Source organism: Barbus barbus, assembly GCF_936440315.1.
Source record: "Barbus barbus genome assembly, chromosome: 43".
Lineage (NCBI taxonomy): Eukaryota > Metazoa > Chordata > Actinopteri > Cypriniformes > Cyprinidae > Barbus > Barbus barbus.
Window position 1 is genome coordinate 8,990,012 of NC_136721.1, and position 24,866 is coordinate 9,014,877.

The 24,866-nt window shown below is 42.8% G+C and overlaps 1 protein-coding gene across 1 annotated transcript in view; it reads left to right on the top strand.

Moving 5' to 3' along the window:
- The window catches only part of LOC306862666 (A disintegrin and metalloproteinase with thrombospondin motifs 2-like), an 86,690-nt gene extending 70,349 nt beyond the window's left edge, over positions 1-16,341 (top strand). The window contains exons 14-22 of the mRNA XM_079405590.1: positions 2,072-2,195; positions 2,359-2,439; positions 2,776-2,939; positions 4,263-4,422; positions 8,324-8,456; positions 8,772-8,979; positions 9,928-10,057; positions 10,149-10,223; positions 13,534-16,341. Of these exons, the coding sequence (XP_079261716.1) occupies positions 2,072-2,195; positions 2,359-2,439; positions 2,776-2,939; positions 4,263-4,422; positions 8,324-8,456; positions 8,772-8,979; positions 9,928-10,057; positions 10,149-10,223; positions 13,534-14,366 (1,908 nt within the window). The 3' untranslated portion in view covers positions 14,367-16,341. The remainder of the gene's footprint in view (positions 1-2,071; positions 2,196-2,358; positions 2,440-2,775; positions 2,940-4,262; positions 4,423-8,323; positions 8,457-8,771; positions 8,980-9,927; positions 10,058-10,148; positions 10,224-13,533) is intronic.
- Positions 16,342-24,866: the final 8,525 nt, after the last annotated feature.

Here is a 24,866-nt window from a genome sequence, read left to right on the forward strand (position 1 = left end):
CCTTCGGCCCCTGAGTCCAGTAGTGCAGAGCAGTCGTGAGTGCAGTCTGATCATCTAAGTCTCACCGGGAGGAGTGTGGAGGTCGATCTGGGTGAGGTCTTATCAGCGGAGATCCCACCCGACAGTAGCCTCAAACTTACTGCCGGGCTGGCCCTTTTACCGGGCAGCTGTAGGCGAAGTGCCCCGCCGCCCCACAGTACAGACACAGGCCCTGGGATCTCCGCCTCTCCTTCTCCTCCCGAGAAAGCCGAGCTCGCCCGACCTGCATGGGCTCGGGATCGTAGACGGGGCTGACCGCGTCCCCGCCGCTGGCTCGAGCTGTAGGTGTCTCCGCAGGGGGAAGCCGAACGGGTAACCTCCGCCGTTCGGCTCGGGAGAGTCGAGCGTCTACCCGCAGTGCCAGGTCGATGAGTCCGTTGAGGGTAGCGGGTAGATCCAGGGCGTAGATCTCGTTCTGGACGCGATCAGCCAGCCCATGCAGGAACATGTCCCACTGCGCCTCCTCGTTCCACTGACACTCTGCCGCCAAGGTCCGGAACTCAATGGAAAAGTCGGAGACGGATCTCTCCCCCTGTCTGAGATCCGCCAGGACCCGCGCGGCCTCTCTCCCGGCGACCGCGCGGTCAAACACCCTCTTCATCTCGGCGGAGAGTGTTTGGAACGAGGCGCAGCATGGATCCTGGTTCTCCCACACCGCTGTTCCCCATAATGCTGCCTTCCCAGTCAACAGGGTGAGCACGAATGCCACCTTGCTCTTCTCGGTGGCAAAGGTCCTCGGCTGTAATGAAAAGTGCATGGAGCAACGAGTGAGGAAAGCTCGGCAAAAGTTCGGCTCACCACTGTAGAGCGCCAGAGTTGGTAATCGGGGCTCTGACTGGTAGGCGGCGCTGGATGGTGCGAGGGGAGTGGGCGGTGTGGGCGGCACAGCGGGAACCTGTAGCTGTTGAACTCGTTGGGTGAGCTTGGACACCTGCACCACAAGATCACGAATGGTCTGTCCTGACTCACTCATGCTCTTCTCCTGAGCGTCCATCCGAGAGACGCTGGCCCGAATGAACTCCTCCAACATGGAAGGGTTGGAACTTGCTGCTTCCATGTTGGTCAGATCGTTCTGTTATGAAACACAAGGATGATGGAAACAAAGATGCAAGTAACCAGTTTATTGACAGACGTGAAATGGCAGAAATGAACAGAAAGGATGAATGAACTCTCTCGGATGGGTAGGTGGTGCAGGGACTTTGATGGTCAGCGTGGTGATGAATGGTGAAGAGTGATCCAACGTAGAACATCCAAAGACACGATAATCAAGACAAGACAAACCAGAGTTTCCAAGGACGAACACACGATGAAACAATCCACTGACATTAAACAACGATCTGACAAACAGGAGAGATTGCAGTGAGTTTAAGTAGCCAAGAGAAGATGAGCAGCAGCTGGAGAGGGTAATGAGAACAGGTGACGGGGATACAAAATAATGAGGGCTAAACCAAATCAGACAGATCGATGGGGGGGAGACAATGGGAGAAACCAAATCAGAACAATGACAAATACCAGAAACACCAGGAGACATGTAACACACAGACCTACACAAGTACACGTGACATGAAGAACACAATGGATTCATAAACCGTGACAGTTACGCTGTAGGCGTTCCCCAAAGCGTCGTTTGACGCAGCTCGAGTTCCTGAAGAGGAACAGATATAAGCATGAATAATAAGTATGGTTTTTAATATTTTTTTCAACAAATTGCTAAAGGACTAAGAAAAAATACATTTGCTCTGAAGACAAGTCTTAAATATATTTGTCAATTTTGTAAATATTTTGTATAATTGTTAAAGTATACAATTTTTATACATTTTATAAAACGTTAAGACTTTTTATAAAAGTCTTAACTTACATGATTTTAAACATTTTAACATGTTTAAAAGTGCTAATCATTTCTTAATGTCTAAAACCTTTAAATTACTGAGTAATCACTTTGAATGGATTCAAAAACAGAGAGGTTCTGAATTTGCTTATATATATATACTCTATATATTCTTGGTTCTCTTAAACCCTACTCTCTGCACAGAAAGTGGGCTGTGACAATGTTATAGCCTCGGAACTAGAGGACGATAAGTGTGGCATGTGTGGAGGAGACAACTCTACCTGCAAGATTGTCAAAGGAAATTTCACCCGCAGCACGAGGAAACCAGGTGAGCTTCTTCCCTCGCTGCAGACTCCATGAGCAGGTCTGCATATGTGACCTGTGAAGTTCACTCAGGGTGTCCAACCCAGATTTATTCTAAAATTTCACCACAATCAGGAAATTCTTCAGTTCTCAAATCTCATGTTTATTTTTGTGAATTGTATTCTTAGGTTTTCTGAAGATACTGGAGATTCCTAGAGGAGCACGCCACATACAGATCCGAGAATTCAAAGGAACTCTGCATATTCTAGGTAGAAGCTCCTTCTCAGCAAATGCCTGTGTGATTAATTACTCCGACACTGGCCCTCATAATTCAAGTGTCTGGCTGTTCAGTGTCCCACTGTTTGTTATTGATGGAGAGGTTTGGACTCCTCCTGGCACTGAGAACATTAGGAACTCCAGCTTAGTAGCTGTGAAGCACCTTAGCTGCTTAGAAGTAATGCCTTCCCAATACTGTGATTTATAGGTACAAGAAATGCATATAAAATCAGCTTGATAAAGATTGATCCTTGTTTTTGTCTCACTCAGTGCATAAATTGGACTGCATGGAGTTAAGACTTTCCTAATGTTAAATTGTCCTCTGCTAGCGGTGAAGAACCAGGCCACAGATCATATCTTCCTGAACGACGAGGGTGATTTTCCTGAGTCGCGTACAGTAATTGAGAAAGGTGTGGCATGGGAGTACACTAACAATGACGACATGGAGACGGTCCAGACCACCGGGCCACTCAAATATGGAGTTCTCATTATGGTAAGAATGAGCATTATCAAAAAAGTATGAGCATTATATCAGCCAAAATTACCAGAAGAAGTGGACAATTAATAAATCAAAAGAGCTTTCAGGGTTAATAAGGGCAGTACATAATGGATAGGGGATAGTTCACCAAATATAGAAAATTCAGTCATACTCACCCTGGTGTTGTTCCAATGGCATTTGCCCTTCTTTCTTTTTCAGACCATGAAAGGATGCCCTTTCATGCCCTGCCCTGCTCACGCAAAAGATGCAGAAGTATCACAGAATGGTCCCATGTTACACGTATCATACATTCCAAGTGTTCTGAGGGTGTAGGATAGGGTTAGGTGAAAAACAAATCTAAAATGATTGTATTATTTAAATAAAATCCTGACCTTAGCCATTGGTCTTTTGTGCATGGCTGTGTTCATGAGACTCTGTTAGGTCAGCGGTTAGGTCACACAAGTGCACCCATGTGAGAAATCAAAATTAATAAAAGCACAACATGAAATTCAGAGCCTAGAAATCTTTAAAAAAAGTGTCAATGTACTTTCATCAGTGAGTTCAATATCTCCATAGGAACGCTTTGTCAGGTGCCAGTCAGAAGGACAGTTGATAGATGTGAACACAGCATATATATTCAGCTCAGAGAAGAAAGTACATGGATTGTATTTTATTTTGCATGTTTAGTAATCTAGATTTCTCACAACGTGTGATTTTCCTGGGTGAGTTGAAATTAACTGTGGTTATAAGGAAAGCACAGTTGTGTACAGACCAATGGCCTAGGGCAGATTTAAAAAAAATTATACATTAAATTTTAGTTTGTGTTTTCCACCAAACTCTATTGTGTACGCTCGGGACACTTAAAGTATGTGACGTGTCACATGGGACCATTCAGTGATACTTTTGTGGCTTTTTTATTTAAAAAAAATTTTTTAAAAAAAAATTATACATTAAATTTTAGTTTGTGTTTTCCACCAAACTCTATTGTGTACGCTCGGGACACTTAAAGTATGTGACGTGTCACATGGGACCATTCAGTGATACTTTTGTGGCTTTTTTATTTAAAAAAAAAAAGCTTGATGCTGGTCGCTATCCACTGCCATTATGTGGTCAAGCATGAGCAGTATATTTTCAAAAGAAAATTTATCCTTTTGTGGCCCAAAAAGAAAGAAGGGATACCGCATTAGAATAACACCAGGATGAGTAAACAATGACTTAATTTTCATCATTGGGTAAACTATTAACAGACAGATTAAATCACATGATACCGATAAATCTAGTCAACAGAATGTATTTTAAAAATGAACATGCTTCACCAGTATCAAACATCTTCTCCAGGTCCAGTCTCAGAGCATTTCTAAAGTCACGCTTTCATACAAATACATCCTGCCAGAAGATCCGCTCTCATCAATGGAGAACACCCTGCCTCAGGACGACACAATTTACTTTGAGTGGGCTCTCAGGAAGTGGTCGCACTGCTCAAAGCCATGTGGCGGAGGTACACAGCAATATAACACTTTAATTTACTTTCAGTAGAGTTAGTATTTTAAATTGAATTGGCCATGTCCAATATTATGTTGAATTAGAAATTGGGAATGACAATTAAATACAATTTTTAAAATACATATTTTTATAGATGGCATTTCAAGCATTGATTATTAACCTTTAACTTTAGTTTTAACATATATTTTATGTACAAAACAATTTGCACAGCTGGCCACTCCCCGGATCTTCGGGTATAAATAGGCCAGCATGGCATTTGCTCACTCATTTTGTTCTGATGAGTCGAAAAGTGTCTTAACTCAGAAGGAGAGCTACTAAGAAGTCTGTCTAGGGAAAACACTGAATCCTTATTAGGAACAGGGCAGTGGATTAATATACATATGGGACCACCATTGAGAGTCACAACATATGGAGCACCAATCCATTACGAGAGTTCACTCGAGCAATACTTACAAGTAATGGGTTCTTGCAGCAAGTTTCGCTGCTAACGATGGAAAGGCAGTCCAGGGTTCATAAAAGGAACTGAACTGGACTCAAGAGTGCAAATTACCACCTCAGAGAGGGGAAGGGTGCTATATGCAAGCTCTACACCTTACTAGTCACCCTGAATCTAGGATGAAATGGCTTACACTTGCAGGTATGGTTCTTGTGAGGCAACAGATATGTCTGTGCCTGACTGAATTGCTCCAATCAGATGAATCGCCAAGCCAAACAACCTGAGGAGCCAACAAGAAAGGCTGGGGAGTCCAGACTTCTTGTCAATGGTCTCAGTGGAACTACGTTCGATGTACTGAGGCAGGGTTCCTGCGGCATTGCTCACAATGGAAGAGGACGTTGTGTTCTTCGAAGCACTCGGTGAAGGGTGCGCAGCATCAGCTTTGTCCCCCAGGCCCCCTGGGGAAACCTGTGTGATGTACGAGGGAGCTGAAGCTTGCCTAGGTTTGTCATACTGGCTTGACGTCAGACTTGCTGCATCAAAACGTGAGGAGGCAGAAGTCTCTGTCTGAACAGGCTTTGATGTTCAATTTCAGCACCTGACACCAAGGGCCAGGAACGCCGTGTGAGTAGAATGACCCAGCGACACGACTTTCTGTTTTACTGACAAACTGGTGGCGTCTGCAAAGTGGCAGATAGCCTAGATGATGCAGCATCCACCTCTCATCCCCCGATGCAAGTAGAGCTGGTTGGTCAGTTGGTATCTCTCCCCGGGTTGCTCATTTCAGGTCTGCTTTGAAACTTCTTAAAGGGGTCATATGATGTTGCTAAAAAGAACATTATTTTGTGTATTTGGTGTAATGCAATGTGTTTATATGGTTTGAAGTTCAAAAAACACATTATTTTCCACATACTGCACATTATTGTTGCTCCTCTATGGTCCTCCTTTCTGAAACGCGTCGATTTTTACAAAGCTCATCGTTCTGTGAAGCGAGGCATGCTCAGATTGGCCAGCTATCCAGTGAGTTGTGATTGGCCGAATACCTCAAGCGTGAGACGGAAATGTTACGCCCCTTCCCATGTTGTGATGCCGTGTCCCAGGACGACGACACAAAAACAATAAAACCCATTACAAACGAGGCATTTGTTGCATCCAGCATAATTACTGATTATAATGACTTATACTGTCTTTTAAACATTACCATGTCTGCATTTGTGAACGGAGAAACGACAAACAACAAACAACAAGAGCTAGTCTACACAGCTCAAAACTCGCGTTTGAATAGTCAATGGCAGAAACGTACTTACAGGCTGTGAGTCAGAAGCACCAGATTGTCCTTGCAAAGTTGGAATTGCCCCATTTTATAGAGACAGCCTTTGTGCAAGACAGCATTGTAGGTTACGCTTCCAGCTTCAGGAAATAGTCCTCCGTAAATTGCGCCGCACACACTCTAATATTTGGTTTGAATTGTTCTGGAACAGTGTTGTAAATACAAATTAACCACTGATTTCTAGTTGTGTCCTCTTTTGGAAGCCCAAACCAAGTTGTTTTGCTTTCACAATGAAACACTGCGTGTCCACGACATGGCGCCGGCGGCAGCAACAGCATTATAGCAAGAATAAAACGTTTGGGCGGTGCTATGAAAATCTCCCCTCACCGTGACGTAGACATGTGGGGGCGTGTTTGAATGAGCCGTTTTAGGGACACGTGGTCGGGTCTTAACTTTTATAAAGAATATCTCTTGCATTTTGAGACTTTAGTCTTTGCAACTTCAGGGATCTTATCTATGCACAAAGACCTTGTAACACTCCAAAGAGAAAGGAAAACTTGAAATTGCATCATATGACCCCTTTAAGGGTTGTAAGCAACCTGAGAACGAGCTGGTGATGCCACCTTGCTGCGAGAAGATTGCCTTCGGTCAGGCTTAACCACCAGTCCAGGCTGATGGAGGGTCAGTGCAGTTCTCTCAGGGCTTCCCCAGCGACAAGCAGGCAGAGATTGCTACATCAGGGGTCCAAGGATAGAACCGGACCCATGCCAAGGCAGAATACCTTTGCCAGTTTGCTGACTGTCGAGAACTGTCGCCAAAGAGATCAAACTGGGAAATGGGGGAGTAAAGAAAGTGCGCTTTCTCAGTAACCCACATCCCCATCAGGTTGAGCCACACATGGTGCTTCTGGGCCACTGATGTACACTGATTGCATGCCCTCGGCATAGTCAGTCGCCGAGTACATTTCCTGCATGCTCCAGGTTGGGTACACCCTTGTGCAGACCCCGGCCTAAACACCGGTAGGACAGCCATGGTGTGCAGAGTGGATGCAGCTTGTCCAGAAGCGGTATAAGCTCTCACCACAAGGGATGAAGAAACTTATATGCTCTGGACGGGAGTTTCAGACAGCCCCTCCAGGTGGTAGCGTTTTGCTCATAAAATGCACCGCTACCGCTCTCTCCACCTGGGGGACCCCCATATATTCCTTCGTTAGACCGCTGTCAAGGGTGATGAGAAAAAAGGAACCAGGGCATTGTATTAGAGCATGTGCAGTTAGAGGAACAAGAGGTCCGCAGGAATTCATCCGGCGGAACTTCTCCCACAACTTCTCTTTGCTTTCCTTCAGTGTACATCGAGGCCTCGTACCCGGAAGAAGAAGGGACTTTGTTGGACTTTGACACAAAGTTTCCATTCCCTCCATCAGAGAATGAGGGTTACCATATGTAACCAAGATGTTTTCCTTTACAGGAATATATTACATTTTTAATGAGTGAACAAATGCCATGCTGGCCTATTCATACCCGGATATCCGGGGCGTGGCCAGCTGTGCAAAGTTTACTTGTCAACATCATTGCCCTTTTCTCAATGATGTCAGAGGTGTCTGGGCTCCGAAGTCTGACCCCTAATGTCAGACTTCGACACAACGTCGAAGTGACCAAGTTGAATTTTTAGCAGCCATTACTCCAGTCTTCATTTCTATGGAAATGTGAAACTTTTTTTTTTCAAGATTCAAGATGAATGAAAAGTTCAAAAGAACAATATTTATATGAACAACATTTATATTAACATTTACATTTATTTGTTTACATTAACATTAATGACTTTACTGTCACATTTTTATCAGTTTAATCCATTCTTGCTAAATAACAGTATTAATTTCTAAAGGAAAAGGAAAGGACTAATATTCGATTTTTAAAAAAATCAAATATTAGTGACCCCAAACTTTTAGAAGGTAATGTATGTTTATGTGTAATTCATAATAAAAAAGTACAAGTAATGTTTTGTTTGTTGGTTAAATTGCACTTCTGTGTTCCGTATTCTGTTTATTAAAGTTGCTAAAAGAATTTAATTCTTAATTCAACACTGAATGGTGCACAACCCTGAGAGACAAGAGCTTTGAGTGAAACTTGGATCAGTCGTAGGATACAACAGCTTGTATTGTGGCGTTTTGTCTGTTTGTCTGGCTTGTAGGGAAACAGTACACACGTTTTGGATGCCGGAGGAAGTCGGATGGCAAAATGGTACACCGCACCCTCTGTGCCAACATACCCAAACCTCGCGCCATCAGTCGAACCTGCAACCAGAAGGAGTGCTCAGAACCAATGTAAGCAAATGAGGTTCACCGTGTGGTTGTTTTCAAAACAATATCATACAGCTGAACTGTTGTAGTGTCTAAATGAGTGATGGATGATGGTGTAAGGCAGGGGTCAACTGGAGGGGCGGTGTTCTGCAGTTTAGCTCCTTGCCTCAATACACCTGCCTGGAAGTTTCAAGTATTCCAAGTAAGACCTTAATTAGCTGCTTCAGGTGTGTTTAACTCTGCAGGACACCGACCTTCCAGGACCGAGTCTGGTGACCCCTGGTGTAATGGAATCGTAGGGTTAGTGGACATTTTTTCAATGTGTGTTGTGTATTTCAGCTGGGTGACAGGAGAATGGGAAGAGTGCAGTAAATCATGTGGTAAGACTGGTTCTCAAACTCGACCTGTGCACTGTGTGAGACCTGAACTGGATGGTTCATACAAAGCCATCAGCGCTAAGTATTGCAATGATGACCGGCCTGAAGGGCGACGACCCTGTAATCGTCACCTATGCCCTGCACAATGGAGAACTGGACCTTGGTCTCAGGTGAGTATGAGTAAGACTGAGAGTTTGAGAGTCAGATATTTCATTGTTTGTGCACATTTTTATCTAACACTCACTTAAAGTTAATCTTTAAAAACACATTGATTAATATGTCCTATTTAATAACACTATTAAAACACAAAACGGATATCCATTTTTCATACCGTACATTAATATATTATAACAATATGCCTAAATTCAAAATGAATTATTTGTTTTAGTGTTCACTGCTTTATTTTTAATTGATCAAATAGATCAAATAGTAATAATAAATAATATTTGTGATATTATTGATTATTGGCCATAACATGAAAATTATGAAACATATCTTATCAGTCAGAATATCAGTGATATTCTAAAAGAACAAATCTTATATCAGCATCTGTATCAGTTGCTGTATTTTAGCGTCAGTGATGCTAAAAGAAAGGACCATCATTATGTTAAAGCAACAAAATGGTTTTCACATTCTCATTCAATATTAATACTTTAATGTAACAACCTTATTCTCAAAACATTATGCCATTATTTAAGTAATGACTTATTTGCAAATAATACAATCTTAATACAGTGTGAAGGTGCACTACTGGCACACTATAAATGTAAAATAAAATGTAATTTATTCCTGCAATGGCAAGCTGAATTTTTGATAATAACTGTGCACAAAATTGGCATATTGGAATGATTTCTGTAGGATCATGTGACACTGCTGAAATTTAGCTTTGCCATAAATAACATTTCAGAATATGTTAAAATAGAAAACAGCTATTTTAAATTGTAAAAGATTTTTTTCAATATTTTTACTCTATTTTTTAACAAATAAATGCAGCCTTGGTATGGATGAGACTTTTTTCAAAACGCTTTTGACCTGTAGTGTAGGTGAATCAACGATATCTTGTTACTGTATCCAATTCTGCTACTGTGAATGTTTAAATGTTCTGCATGTGTGTGCAGTGCTCAGTGACCTGTGGTAATGGGACTCAAGAGCGGCAGGTCATGTGCAGCACCCCTGATAATGCCATCGGCATCTGCATGCACATCAAGCCTGAGAACATCAAATCATGTCTCCTGGCACCGTGTCCAAGTGAGTGTCCACTGAGGCCTATACAGCTCCTTAGAATTCACTCTTTCAAAACTAAAATAACACTGTTCCTAAACCCTCTCTTAATTTCTAGATGACAGAGGGAACTTCCTCATCCAGTGGCTCTCCAGAGCAGACCCCGAGTTCCCAGCGCCCAAGATCTCCTCAAGTAAACGGCCCATCTCCAATCATCAGCCTGCTGTGTGCTGCATGGCCGCTCTTTCCGGGACCCTGCCTCTCTCTCTTACGCTATGGCTCTGTTATACTCTGTCCTGACCGCTTCTGTGTCCCTCTGAGTCTTAACTTTTCCTTCGTCCGAGGGAATTCTGTGGGCTATTTCCTCCCTCTGCCCTTGTTCGCTCTGTACTTAGTCTTCTACAGAGCTGAGGTCTAAACACAGCCTAAAATTGCATTGAAAAAGGGCGGTAGATGCCTGTGCAGAAGGAGACTTTGTTTTGAGAAGCCGTGATGGTTGTGCTACGTCAGGTAATATGGAGATGACTGTTGTAACGACTTCCAGGGTGAATCATTCAACAAACTCTACGAAACAAACTCCTCTGTGTGAGGGAGTTAGTCCGGTACTGTCGTTAACTGGAGCATTTCAGTTAGTTTGTCAATGAAATACATATGTAAGATGAACATAAATAATATATCGACAATGTGGGCCATAATCTTAATTTATTTTGACTGTTAAATGTCATGTATTTTTGTATATATTTTCTTGAAAAATAGTTTAAGAACCGAGTATATAGAAGGAGGCTTTTACGGAGCATTTCATTATTTTTTACACATTTTTTTCTATATGATGACAAGACTAGAATGGTAAGATGGTGCACGCTTTAACACATTTTTATTTTATAAATCGGTTGTGTGTCGATGTTTGACATCCTTATGAAGGATCAAAAATACCTCATGCTTCTGCGTGTTTGTTTCCACTCACATCAGACATTGAAGGGATGCGAGTTTACGTTTGCATGTCCACCAAATTTCTAAAAGAGGCAGCTAAAGAAAAGAACAACAACAAATATGAATGTTTACAGCTAAGCAAGTGTAGACGGTTGCTGCTCGTCAGATCTTCTGTTATATCATGGTTTTTCACTGCTGTATGATTGTAAGTCTGTGGGAAGATGAAGCTATAGTGATGCAGACGATGTCTAAAGGCCTTTTTTAAAACTATACAGCAATTATGTGTATATATTAAATAACGTTGAACATACTTAGTAATGGTAATAACATATTCAATGACTGTTATCTCTTACACGGTAACAAAAGTAATATATTGTATTTATCAATGTATTTTGACCTTACAGGCCATGTTTCCTTGCCTGAAAAGTAATGATTTGAAATACGTATACAGTATATATCATGTTTAAAAGAGTATTTAAGGTTATAATGATATTTTAAAGGATTATAAAGATACTGTGTGTGTGTGTGTGCGCGCGCGCACGTGTGCGCGTGCGTGCGAGGTCCTGCTGTTTTTTCATGGTAATGTCTATTCATCGGAGTAACTGAAATAAATGTGACAGGGTCCAGGCTGAAAATCCTCCTTTATTTAACACACAAGACTTCGATACGAGCTTTACATTGAAAAGCACTAACGGTAGCATTTGTTTAGACTGTTCTTCCAGCCCTTTACTGGAATTACATATTCAAAGCACCTAGCATGGACTTATTTGTAATTAAAACTGGTTTAAACTGATATCAAATGGCATGTTGAAGGCAGCGTTTGGCCTGTAGTCAGATCTTTGCTGAATGCTGGCCCCTGTAGGTCTTATTTGTCACAGCTCCTTCATTCCAGAGCGTAGCATTTCTTCCCTACATTACGTACGGTTACATTATGTGGTTCCACATTATGTAATCCAGGATGTGCCATTTCCATTTTTTATAATTATATTCCTCAAAGTTGTCTGTTTTTCAATGGATTTGATGGTGTTGAGATGTTTTACCAAAGTGTTTACTAAACTGTGAATGGTGTGACATTTCAAAGCCGTTTACATTATACTAAGAAAAGTTGTATGTGTTGTCTTGTACATGCTCTATATTTGACAGGAAGTCTCTGTGTAACTAATGTGGTTTCTTGTCGGCTGTGTTTATGGGAATAAAGGGTCAAGTAATATACCGAATACTTAAATCTTCTGAATTTGTGCTTTATAATTTTATGTCGTCGCTTTGCATAGGCTAACTTTATTTCCATTTCACATTTTCCTCATTTCCTGGTGTTTTGCGTAATTTTTTTTTTATATATATATATATCTTAATTTATATATGTCAGGGATCTGCAAGAAATGGGACCCAGATGCAAATGAGCAGACAATGGTGGTTTATTAACAAGACGTTGACTAGAAACAGCAGGGAGAGTGAGAAGTGAATCAGTCCAAACAGAGGGGCAGGGCAGACAACACAATACAGGCAGGAGGGATGACCACTGAGCCTGTCCACGGTGGCAGCGGACTCAAACACGGAGGCAGCAGCTCCAGAGGAAGGCAGGAAGACAGGGACCCCATAGCTTGAAGTGAATCTCAGAAGTCGCACCAGTCTAGCCGCTAGGTAGGGACTCACAGAACCAAAGACCTAACTCGTGAGAGTGGAGAGCCGCTTCCAGGTAGCAGAGGTCAGAGGCCAGGGAATCTGGGTAAAGGGCCGGACAGTGCAAAACACAATAACAAACAAGACAAGACAACACAAGGCAGACAAAAGAAAACCTAAATCAAAAGAGAAAACAAAACTAGATAAGAATGCACAATAAAAAAAAAAAACAAGAACTAGACAGAGCTAGAGAAAACAAAAAGGAACCGAGGATATAAAATAACAAGATAAGAGATCAAATAATCACTTGAGCAAGCTCAACGGATACCTTTAGGATCAAGAAACAGGTAAACACCAAACCGAACCAGCAAAGACACAAGGGAAAGGAACACAATATAAAGCAGCAGAGCACACGAGGATCAGGTGAACACAATCAAGCAAAGGAGGACTAGGGGGCGTGACCATGGGAAACAGGGAGGTTGGACAAGAGGAGCACGTGGCAAACACAAACCGAGACAGAGTCATGTGCTCAGACACAAAACAAACAAAGAAACATCGAACAGGGACAAGACAGACAAGACTGTCAGGGTAGGATCCTGACAATATATGATGGTTTATTTTAATATTTCATCCCTTTTTATATTATATTATATTTATACAATATTTATACATTTCCTATTACCATATTGACATCACTATTTGCCAGGGTCATGCTGCTGCATGCTTCTTTCATTTCCATATTTCATATATTTTCTTATTTATTTCTTTTAACCTCCTATTATTGTATTGAAGTCCATTACTATCTGCCAGGGTCATGCATGTTTTTTTGTTTTTTTCATTTTCATATATTACTATTATAATGTTTTTATTATTACTATTATTTTCTATTATTTCCCATTATTGTATTGACATCACTAACTCCACACTGAGCATCCTGTTGGTTTATTTTTCAGGATCCCGCTGTAAAGGAGACAAGTCTGTGTTCTGTCGGATGGAGGTTCTCAGTAAGTACTGCTCCAACCCAGGCTACAGACAGATGTGCTGCAAGTCCTGCAACTACACCTCTGTATTCAACCTGACTAAACCCTGGATGTACACCACTATCACCCCTACCATAACTCCCACTGCAATGGCTCCTGTTCGCATGACACAGCTGTACGGGACCTCACAGAAGCCCGGCGCAACAATCACACCATCGGTCAGCAGATGGAGAAACATGAGCACTGAGCCCACATTTTGGGGCTACACATCCACTGTGAACCCAATAGCCCTAAAACCAGGAACCACAGTCCCTTTCACCACCGGTTCTGTCGCTGTGCACACTATGCATCCCAGCACTCTCGACTACGAAGAGGAAGCCAGCACCCATTTCTACGAGGACGAAACATGGAGCGACGTCTCAACTGAACACTTCTCGGAATCTGAATCATCAGAGTTCATCTCATCATCTGCAGAGCCTTGGCCAACAACTCCACAATATACAAGCACACCTGAGAATAAAAACATTGAGACAACTTATCTGACAACGCCACAACCTAACGTTACTGCAACAACAAGCCCTCCTACCATAATCAGTCTCCATCGGTCAGAAGACAAGAAGGAGAATAACTCCATCGATGTGTCCTACAGGATTGTCAATCCGAACGAGGTCGCACTTAACCACTTTGTTCCCAGAAAGCGAGTGCCGTTCCGTGAGAAAACGCATAATAAAAGAATTCAAGAGCTCCTTGCAGAGAAAAGACAAGACTTCCTGCTTCAAAGACTGAAACGAAAACCAGGAGACTGATACATTTCCTTTTCTTTATCCCTGTGGTATTTTGTGAGTATATTTTTAAGTGGTTTTACGGCCTCTACACTCTTTCTTGGCATTTGCAATATTTTTACAGGAAATAACCTCAGATCTCAGTCTTTTATGTGGTATCTGTTAAAGACATCTGATCAGATAGAAAAATTACCCTAGTCATGGCTTTTTTTTTAGATGACATGTCCCAGGGATTTACCACGTTTGGCTACTTTAAACACATGGCGTAAGAAACTGTTGTGAAGATCTGGCTTTAACCAGGCACATACTGTATGATTTTTCCAGTCCTCTACGATTGTTGTACATGATCCCAGTGAGATCTTGGGCAAAAGTCCTGGTACACTGTGTGGGGTCAGACTGTACAATGCACATCTTATGAACCATTTTGATCCCAGTGGTGCTGTTGACAGCAAGCGGTATACAAGCGGTGCAACAAAATTTCACTCACCACCAGATCTTTTGAGGCTGAGAATCATTGTGAAGGGAATACATCATCTGATGGTGCATAGACATCACGCAAAAACCTCATATTGGCACTACAGAAATGGTACAATCCTAAAAATTTGTCTCAGGTGGCAAAATCATACAGTTAGAACCTGACTTAAAGCAAGATTTTTCAGAGGTTTTGCTGTTTTAAAGCACTCAAATGAAACCTTGTTGAATGAAGAGATCCATGAATCATATATTTTGCCATATTCTCTAAGGGAAAAGTCATCTTGTTAGTCATTGTCTCACTTTTAAAGGTTTATTGACCCAGCTGAAAACCAAATTAAATTATAGTTGATCATAGATGGTCTGGCAGACCAGAATGGAAGACCAGCTTAAACAAGACTAGTTAAAAAGCTGGTTCAATGCTTTTTTTCATCAGGAGAATGATGTTTCAACATTTGGTGTATCTTTGGCAAAAATGTCCATTGTCTAGTTGTTTGTCCAACTTGACCCTGATTCAAAATCTGAATTCAAAAATCCATTGCCCTCACAAGAAATTCCCAACTGTGTAGATTCCTGTTGAAATGTCTGGATTTTGCCAATGAAAATCAACTGAACAACTGTACATTTCTCTGAAATTTCACATACAAAAAGGTCTGTTATATCGGCAATAGTGTAGCGATGCGTGTAGCACAGTTCGCACAAAAGTCACTTTTAAACCAAGTAGCATTCTATTGATCAGTGTGTTGATTCCTATTGAAATGACTGGATTTCACCTGTGAAAATTTGTAAAACAATGGCAATTGGCTGCACCTTAAATGTGACTGCACCTCAAATCTGGATACTACGAACCTTATGTTGAAAAATCAGACTCCTTAGGGGTCGTAATGTGTTCAGAAATATTTATATTCTGCTAAATGAACAAATGCAAATTTGCAATGGAATGTAAACTACTTCTAACTTGAGCAATATGCTGAATAAACAGCAAGACGCATCGCAGCAAATGTGTCGCAATGTTTACATGGGGAAAAAAACAACACAGACGGACGCAAGTGTGAACGGCCCATTAGGACGACTGCTGTGGGATTGCTGGTCATGACATTTTGAAACAAAAGATTAATTCTGTAACCACATGACTATATCTTGCAAACACTTTTCTGGCTTCTCTCTTAATAAATGCACAGATCTGAATCCCATCGTAAATTTTGTAAATATGAACTAGAATTTATTTTTTGTATTTATTGAAGTACCTGTGCTTTCTCCCAAAGCCGTTTTGTGTTTATTAGACCACTTTGTGCTTTTTTGTGCATGCGGCATGAGTGACAATCATACACGTATCCAAGAGCCAAAACTATGATATCTCCTCCACATTGTCCGAGCAATGTATTGAGAAATCAGTGTATTTTAAAAATGCAATAGACGTCTGCATTCTTCATTTATGACCGTCTACATTCTAGATTCAAGGGGTACAAGTGGACGTCTACATTCTCGATTCATCACATTCTGCACTTAATAAAGCTGCAAATGAACTAACAGTTTTGGTTTAATTCCAGCTGTGTTAAAAAAGATGATTTTAAGTAGAAACCAACTGATGGCCACAAGATGGCAATGCTTCTCACTTTATCACTTTTTTTCCCCCAGTCTGATGTGAGTAGTCTTTATCTTAATCTATCAAAGTTTCTCCTTCCTGGTATAATTTGTCTTTATCTACATGCATAAACTACCATTAAGCTGGTCACATACAGATAAGTTTTATTTGTGGATGAAGAATAACATTTTTTTTATTATTTTAAGCCGCTATATGTTTGCAGACAGCAGATAGCAGTTTAGTGTCATTTTGTTGGAACTACATTGTTTTTACTGATATTTTCCTACTATTGGGTGGTCAAGGTCACAAAGTTGTTGTTTTCACCTTAAAGCAACCTTGTCATTTGACAAATGAAATAACGAAGGCCTGCCTTTTTTGTGCTGTAAGGTCAACATGACTATCAAAGTTTCAGTGCTGCTGGATATAGCCTAATAGACTTTAGATTTATTATAATAATCCTACATTCAAAACATGCTTTTATAAATAAGTATGTTTTGTATATGCACTATGAATATCACAGTAATAGCAGCATAGCCTGAAGTTAAACAATTAAACACTGAAATATTGTCTCATTTTAGAACATAATGTAGCCAACATTGCAATCCATACAGATTAGTAATGCGTGTAATAAAGTGACCTTGTAACTGTGCACAGTAACATATGGGCAAATTAAAAATGTCCTTTACCAAAGCTCCCTCGTGGCACATGTTTATATGTAAATTTCCTCATGGCCTTTGTGTCTTATCTATGTGGAAAACACAAACAGGACAAAAATAAACCTTATCTGCACACAGATAAAAGCTGTGGTCTAGCAAACACTAAACTGGAAATATAAAAATGCACTTCCGGTATTTTTATATGGTGATTATTGTTATGTATATCAGACAAAGTAAAACCTGTAGAGTTTCTAGTAATGTTTTGCTTTATATTTACATTATATTTTTGTGACTGTTTTTATGTTTATTAATAACAGCAATATTAAAATTAACTTATTTTACTTCAAATTCATTTAGCCTGCCTTTTCAAAACCAGTTTGACAGATATTCTTGAATATTTGACACTTATTTCACCACAAAAAATAAAAAAACAGACATAAACATAAGAAAGGTAAATGTAAAATGTTAAGTTTATTATAATTTCTCACAGGATAAGGACATATTATGAAGTTGTCACAGAAGGACCAGGCTCCTCGCACAGCCAATTACCTCGCTCCACCTCACCTGATTATTAATCACCAGCACCTGCACCTCATTATCACCATCATCACCAGCCACATATAAGCACCTTCACTAGATCACTCAGTGTCCGATCTTGTACCTGCGACAAGGACCGACGCCCTACGAAGCCCTAGTGCTGAGTATACCTCTCTTATCATTACTTACCTGCTACTCACCTTCTGCCTTGTCCTTCTCCGTTCCCTCTCCATCATCAGATCCTGTTTGGCTGTTGTGGCTGTCCGCTACCTCCCGTAGTCCTGGCACACCGATCTCCAGAGACCTGCCAAGACAAGAGAGACATTATAAGAATCACCGATCACTAATCACCACTATCCGCACGAAGTGTGACTCACCTGGGTTGGAAAAGCTATCACCGTTGTTGTGTGACTGAGCACCTGAATAAAGCACAGATTGTTTTACTTACCTCTGTGTGGACTGTTCCGTTACAGAAGATCGGACCAAGAAGGCTTAAAGGATGAGTACGAGCGACCCATTTCAGGAATTGGTTGACACACTCAAGAGGATACTTATCCGTCCTTCCTCACCACCACGACCGGTCTCTGCACCTACCTCAGTCACTTCCGCAACAACCTCTTCTTCACCTATAATGTTCGCCAGTCCCATGGCCCGACCAGCGCCCTACTCAGGTGATCCGGAGGAGTGCAACGGTTTCCTGCTTCAATGCTCTTTAACTATTGATTTACACCCGCAGATGTTCTCTACTGATCAAGCTAAAATAGCCTTTATAATCACTTCCCTCACGGGCCCGGCGCTGAGATGGGCTGAGACGATCCTTAGTCAGGCTGGACCCGCTACACAGTCATATCCTCAATTCCTCGCCCACTTTAAAGAAGTCTTCAGCAACTCCCCGGGTGATTCTACGGTTGGTGAGCAGTTATATAAACTTAGACAGGGAACCATGGATATTCGCCAGTATTCCCTTTAGTTTCGCACCCTCGCAGCCGCGAGCGGCTGGAATGAACCATCGCTCATCACAGCCTTTCGTCAAGGTTTGAATTCTCGTCTCAAGTATCAGCTGGCCGCTTACGACGACACTTATGGGCTAGAGAAATTCGTTCAACTCGCAATCCGATGTTCCAATCGTATGAAGGCTGTCTCCATGGAATCCACATCTACCGTTGACACTCCTCCCCCTCGCCAGCCAGAGGCTCGACCGGAACCCATGCAGACAGACTCCTTTCATCTGTCCCCTACTGAACGACAACGTCGCATCAACAATGGTTTGTGCCTATACTGTGGAAGCTCCGAGCATGATATCCAGTCCTGCACCCTTCGACCACCTAGACTTCTGGTGAGTGGCGTTCAACCCCAAGTCGACAAGATGAATCCCTTATCTACCTGTGCTAATATTGTCCTCGATACTCACCTCATACCCGTCACAATCCTCCTTGACTCCGGTTCAGCGGGGAACTTCATCTCGGGAAGGCTCTGCCGTCAGCTCAACCTCACTCCCGTTGCGACCGAGACCTCTTACCAAATCCAAGCCATAACAGGTACGCCACTCACCCGCCGTCTAGTTAAATATAGTGTAGGTCCCCTGTCACTTCGTCTTGGACTGTTACATCACGAATCCATCCATTTGCTCCTGTTAGAAGAATCCACCATCGATATTGTTTTAGGTCGACCCTGGCTGGTGAAACATAACCCCATTTTATCCTGGACCTCGGGAGAGGTCCTAAGATGGGGTACTAATTGCTTCCCTCGTTGCTTCCCACATTTACCCAAACCACAATCACCTAAGACCCAAGATCTTCCACTCCAGACGACCAGTATCGAGAGCCCGGTGGAGAAGCAATCGGTGGAAATTCCCCCGGATTATGAAGCATTCCGCGACGTTTTCTGCCCTAAGCGCGCATCACGTTTACCACCTCATCGGCCATGGGACTGTGCAATAGACCTAGTTCCGGGTGAACCAGTACCACGGGGTAAGATTTATCCCCTCTCTCTTCCTGAACAGAAGGCGATGGAGGAGTATATTGAGGAGGCCCTCAACCAGGGATATATTGTACCATCCACTTCCCCTGCTGCATCCAGTTTCTTCTTTGTCGCCAAGAAAGATGGAGGCTTAAGACCCTGCATTGATTACCGTAAACTAAACCAAATCACCGTCAAATACAGATATCCCCTTCCTCTTGTCCCGGCGGCTCTCGAACAACTCCGCGGTGCCACCATCTTCACCAAACTGGACCTCCGCAGCGCGTACAACCTCATCCGCATAAGAGAGGGGGACGAATGGAAAACAGCCTTTATCACCCCTACTGGTCACTACGAGTATCGGGTTATGCCCTATGGACTTGTCAACGCCCCCTCTGTCTTCCAGGGCTTTATGCATGAGGTGCTCCGGGAGTTTCTACATCGATTCGTCATCGTTTCCAGCGACGACATCCTCATTTATTCCCGGAGCCTGGCCGAACATCGCCACCACGTTGCGGAGGTCCTCCAACAACTCCGGAAATTTCAATTGTACCTCAAGGCCGAAAAATGTCTCTTCCACCAGTCTTCAACCCATTTCCTCGGTTACATCATTAATCAAGGTGGCACCCGTATGGACAGGAGGAAGGTGGAAGCCATCACCACCTGGCCACGTCCAGCCACCATCAAAGAGCTGCAACGTTTTCTTGGATTTTCAAACTTCTACCGTCGCTTCATCTCTAATTACAGTACCATCACCAGTCCTCTCACAGATCTCCTCCGGGGCAGTAAGAAGACCCTATCCTGGGATATCAATGCCACCAATGCATTTAACCGTCTCAAAGAGGCCTTCACCACGGCACCACTCCTAGTCCATCCAGACCCGAACTCCCCGTTTATTGTGGAAGTTGACGCCTCAACCACTGGGGTTGCTGCGGTATTGTCCCAGCAGCAGGGGAAACCTCCTAAACTCCATCCATGCGCCTTCTTCTCCAAAAAACTCAGCCCGGCGGAGAGGAATTATGACATCGGCAACCGTGAGCTACTAGCTATCAAGTTAGCCTTGGAGGAGTGGAGACACTGGCTAGAGGGAGCATCTCAACCATTCACTGTACTCACTGATCATAAGAACCTAGAATACCTCCGTGAGGCCAGACGTCTCAACCCCCGTCAAGCCCGCTGGGCTCTATTCTTCACCCGGTTCAACTTCCAGATTTCATATCGCCCAGGTACTCGGAATATCAAAGCCGATGCTCTATCACGAATTCATTCTCCAGAGGAACCTACCGATGAGCCAGAACGTATTCTACCCACCAACATAATTGTGAACCCCATTGCCTGGTCCTCTCCACCAGTCGTCTCAGACACTCCTCCAGCCAATCCGCCGGGCTGTCCTCCAGACCACCAATATGTTCCTCGGACACAGCGCACTCCCCTCATTCACTCTTCTCACACATCTCTTGGTACTGGTCACCCAGGGGCCAACGCAACTCTCTCGCTGCTAAAAGATCGCTTCTGGTGGCCTAACATGGCTAGGGATGTGAGAAGGTTCGTTCAGGGCTGCCCAGAATGCGCCAAGGCCAAAAGTTCCCGACATCTTCCTGCTGGCAAGTTAATACCTCTACCCATTCCTAATCGCCCCTGGTCACACTTAGGAGTAGATTTCATAACCGACCTGCCACCATCCGACAACCACACATGCATCCTGGTTATTATTGACCGATTTTCCAAGTTTACTCGACTCATTCCTCTGCCTGGGCTACCCACTGCTATGCAAACAGCTGAACTCCTCTTCAACCACGTATTCAGATATTTTGGTCTCCCCGAAGACATTGTATCCGACAGAGGACCCCAATTCATCTCCCGTGTCTGGAAAGCCTTTTCTCTCCTAAGTGTGACCATCAGTCTAACCTCCGGATACCACCCACAGTCAAATGGGCAGACTGAACGAAAAATCCAGGAAATAGGGCGATTCCTGAGAACCTTCTGTCATAGCCGCCAGAACTCCTGGAACCAGTTCCTTGGCTGGGCCGAGTACGCCCAGAACTCTCTCCGGCAAGCCTCTACTGGACTCACTCCCTTCCAGTGCGTACTCGGTTTCCAGCCTCCCCTGTTCCCGTGGTCCGGGGAACCCTCGGATGTTCCTGCAGTGAATCACTGGTTCCAAGAGAGCGAGGGAGTCTGGGACTCCGCACACCATCACTTGCAGCAGGCTGTGCGCAGGCAGAAGATCACCGCAGATGCCCGTCGATCTCCAACTCCCACTTACCTGCCGGGCCAAAAGGTATGGCTTTCTACACGGGACATTAGGATGCGCCTGCCTAGCCGCAAGTTGAGTCCCAGATTCGTTGGCCCCTTCACCATCTTGGAACAGGTCAACCCGGTCACGTACAAATTACAACTTCCGGCACATTACAAAATCCATCCTACATTCCATGTCTCTCTTCTAAAACCCTACTATCCCTCTGTTTCCCCAGAGCCTGGTCCTGACGAGGAACCCCCTCTCCCGCTTATCATCGACGACGGGGCCATCTACAAGGTTCATGACATCTTAAACTCCCGGCGTACTGGAGGACTGGGAAGGTTACGGCCCGGAGGAACGGTCTTGGATCCCCAAGGATGATGTTCTTGATCCCGGCCTACTAGAGGACTTTCATGCTGCTCATCCAGATTGTCCTGCACCTCGAGGCCGAGGCAGACCACCACGACGCCGAGGTCGGCCCTCAGGAGCGGTCCGTGGGGAGGGGGGGTACTGTCACAGAAGGACCAGGCTCCTCGCACAGCCAATTACCTCGCTCCACCTCACCTGATTATTAATCACCAGCACCTGCACCTCATTATCACCAGCCACATATAAGCACCTTCACTAGATCACTCAGTGTCCGATCTTGTACCTGCGACAAGGACCGACGCCCTACGAAGCCCTAGTGCTGAGTATACCTCTCTTATCATTACTTACCTTCTGCCTTGTCCTTCTCCGTTCCCTCTCCATCATCAGATCCTGTTTGGCTGTTGTGGCTGTCCGCTACCTCCAGTAGTCCTGGCACACCGATCTCCAGAGACCTGCCAAGACAAGAGAGACATAAGAATCACTAATCACCACTATCCGCACAAAGTGTGACTCACCTGGGTTGGAAAAGCTATCACCGTTGTTGTGTGACTGAGCACCTGAATAAAGCACCGATTGTTTTACTTACCTCTGTGTGGACTGTTCCGTTACAGAAGTATTCTGTAAGCTATTAAATAGTCTTTTAATAGTTCTAAAACAACAGTTGAGGATAAAATCACAGCAGCTTCCTGTTGAGTAAACTATACGGCTCATAACCAGTTGTAAATATGACCAAAAATCATTAAAGGGCACACTATTTACATGTTTTAAATTGTAGCTTGTTAACTAAGTACATCGTTTTGTATGGATCCTCCTTATCTGCATATATAACATCAACAGGAATGTTCTGACATGCTTCCAGCTCCCATATTGTATGTCCAGAACATTTACAACGAAGAAATCCATTCATGTCTTTTAATAAATATTTCATGCCTGTATTTCTTACCACAGAGAGCAGTACTGAAACTTTAATGGTCACTCCATTGCGTGTTCTGCTCTGCCGAAGTTGATTTTGTCTTAAAAATTCCTGAATAATTCAGTTAAACAAAAAAACTAAAAAATCCTTTGAAACTTTGAGGCCTTATTCTATCTCCCTTCAACCAAAGCACACTTCTGCATGGTGGTGTTTTATATAACCACATTGTGTAAGAGTTACTTAAAATGAGCCCTGAATACAACTAGCAAACTAATGGTGTTGTTTTGGGGGGGGGGGGGGGCAAATTACTTTCTGTGTTTATGTGAAGTAACATGCTGTAGTGTAATTTTACTGTTTCTGTATCATGTTAGCTTTGAAATGCCTAGACCAAATCATATTAAATCTATTTAGGAGCTGTCTGCAACACAAAGAATTTGATATTGGACATTTGCATGCTAAAATCAGATTATTAAATCAACTGTGCCAACCTCAAAATGTTAACAAAATGTACATATTGCCAACAAATTGGGCCACGTTTTCTTTTATTGCATGAAGAAGGTGACTCCATTATGAACTGGCCCTGACATCTCGGAGTCATTTCTTCACTAAGAGCAATGGACTGACTTCACCTTCAGGCCAAGCAAGGTGTAGAAGAGTTTGTTTCTTCAGCAGAACAGATTTGGAAAAATTTAGCATTACATCACTGCTTACCAATTAATCCTCTGCAGTGAATGGGTACCGTCAGAATGAGAGTCCAAACAGCTGATAAAAACACAATCCACAAGTAATCAGCTTCAGAGGATCCATTGGCAAACAAGTGATGTAATGCTAAATTTCTCCATATCAGTTCCGATAAAATAAAAAAAATAAACTCATCTACATCTTGAATGGCCTGAAGGCAAGTACATTTTCAGGAAATTTTCATTTTGGGGTAAATTATTCCTTTAATGGTAGTGAATGGCCCTTGGGATATGAAACTGCATGTTCTTGTTAGTGATAAAATAAAATCTGAGCTTTATTTAGTTACATTCTCTTTGTGAATTTTCACATTGCATGACACATATATTGTCAGGGATTCCACACAGTCACAGCCACCTCAATCACCACAGTCAACGGCCACAACACTCACCAGATCACAATCACCTGATTACTGATCACCCTCACCTGCAGTCGTCAATCAGCACTCCTTCAAATACACGCTCCTCTCAGTGTCTCATTGTCTGGATACTGTTCACCTTCCTGAACTAAGCCTGACTCACCCTTGCTACTTACCTGCTTGTACTTGCCTTCTGTTTTCTCCAGTGCGCCAGCGATCCCATTCTCCCTTGTTCCAGTACCATCCCACTCAACCTGAAAAAGAGACAACACCAGCCATCACTGCAAAGCATCAAGAAACTGACTTCTGTGTTCGCACTCACCTCCTCTCAGCTTCCCCAGTATTCCACTTGCATCTCTGTAAATAAACATACCTGTTTTGCTCACTAACCTCTTGTCTCTGGCTTGTGTCGTGTGTGTGTGTGTGTGTATGTATGTATGTATGTATGTATGTATGTGTGTGTGTATATATATATATATATATATATATATATATATATACATACATACATACATATACAGATTCGCTGATGGACACCGGCAAAAAAAGAAATGCATTTTATATTTTAAAAAGTTTTAAGCATATTAGTTTTTATATATTATATAGCAAAAAACTTCAAAAACAAAATTTAAATATAAAATGTATGTTCATTTGCAACAGTTTTGCTAACAACACTAAAAAGACATTTATGCTATGCCA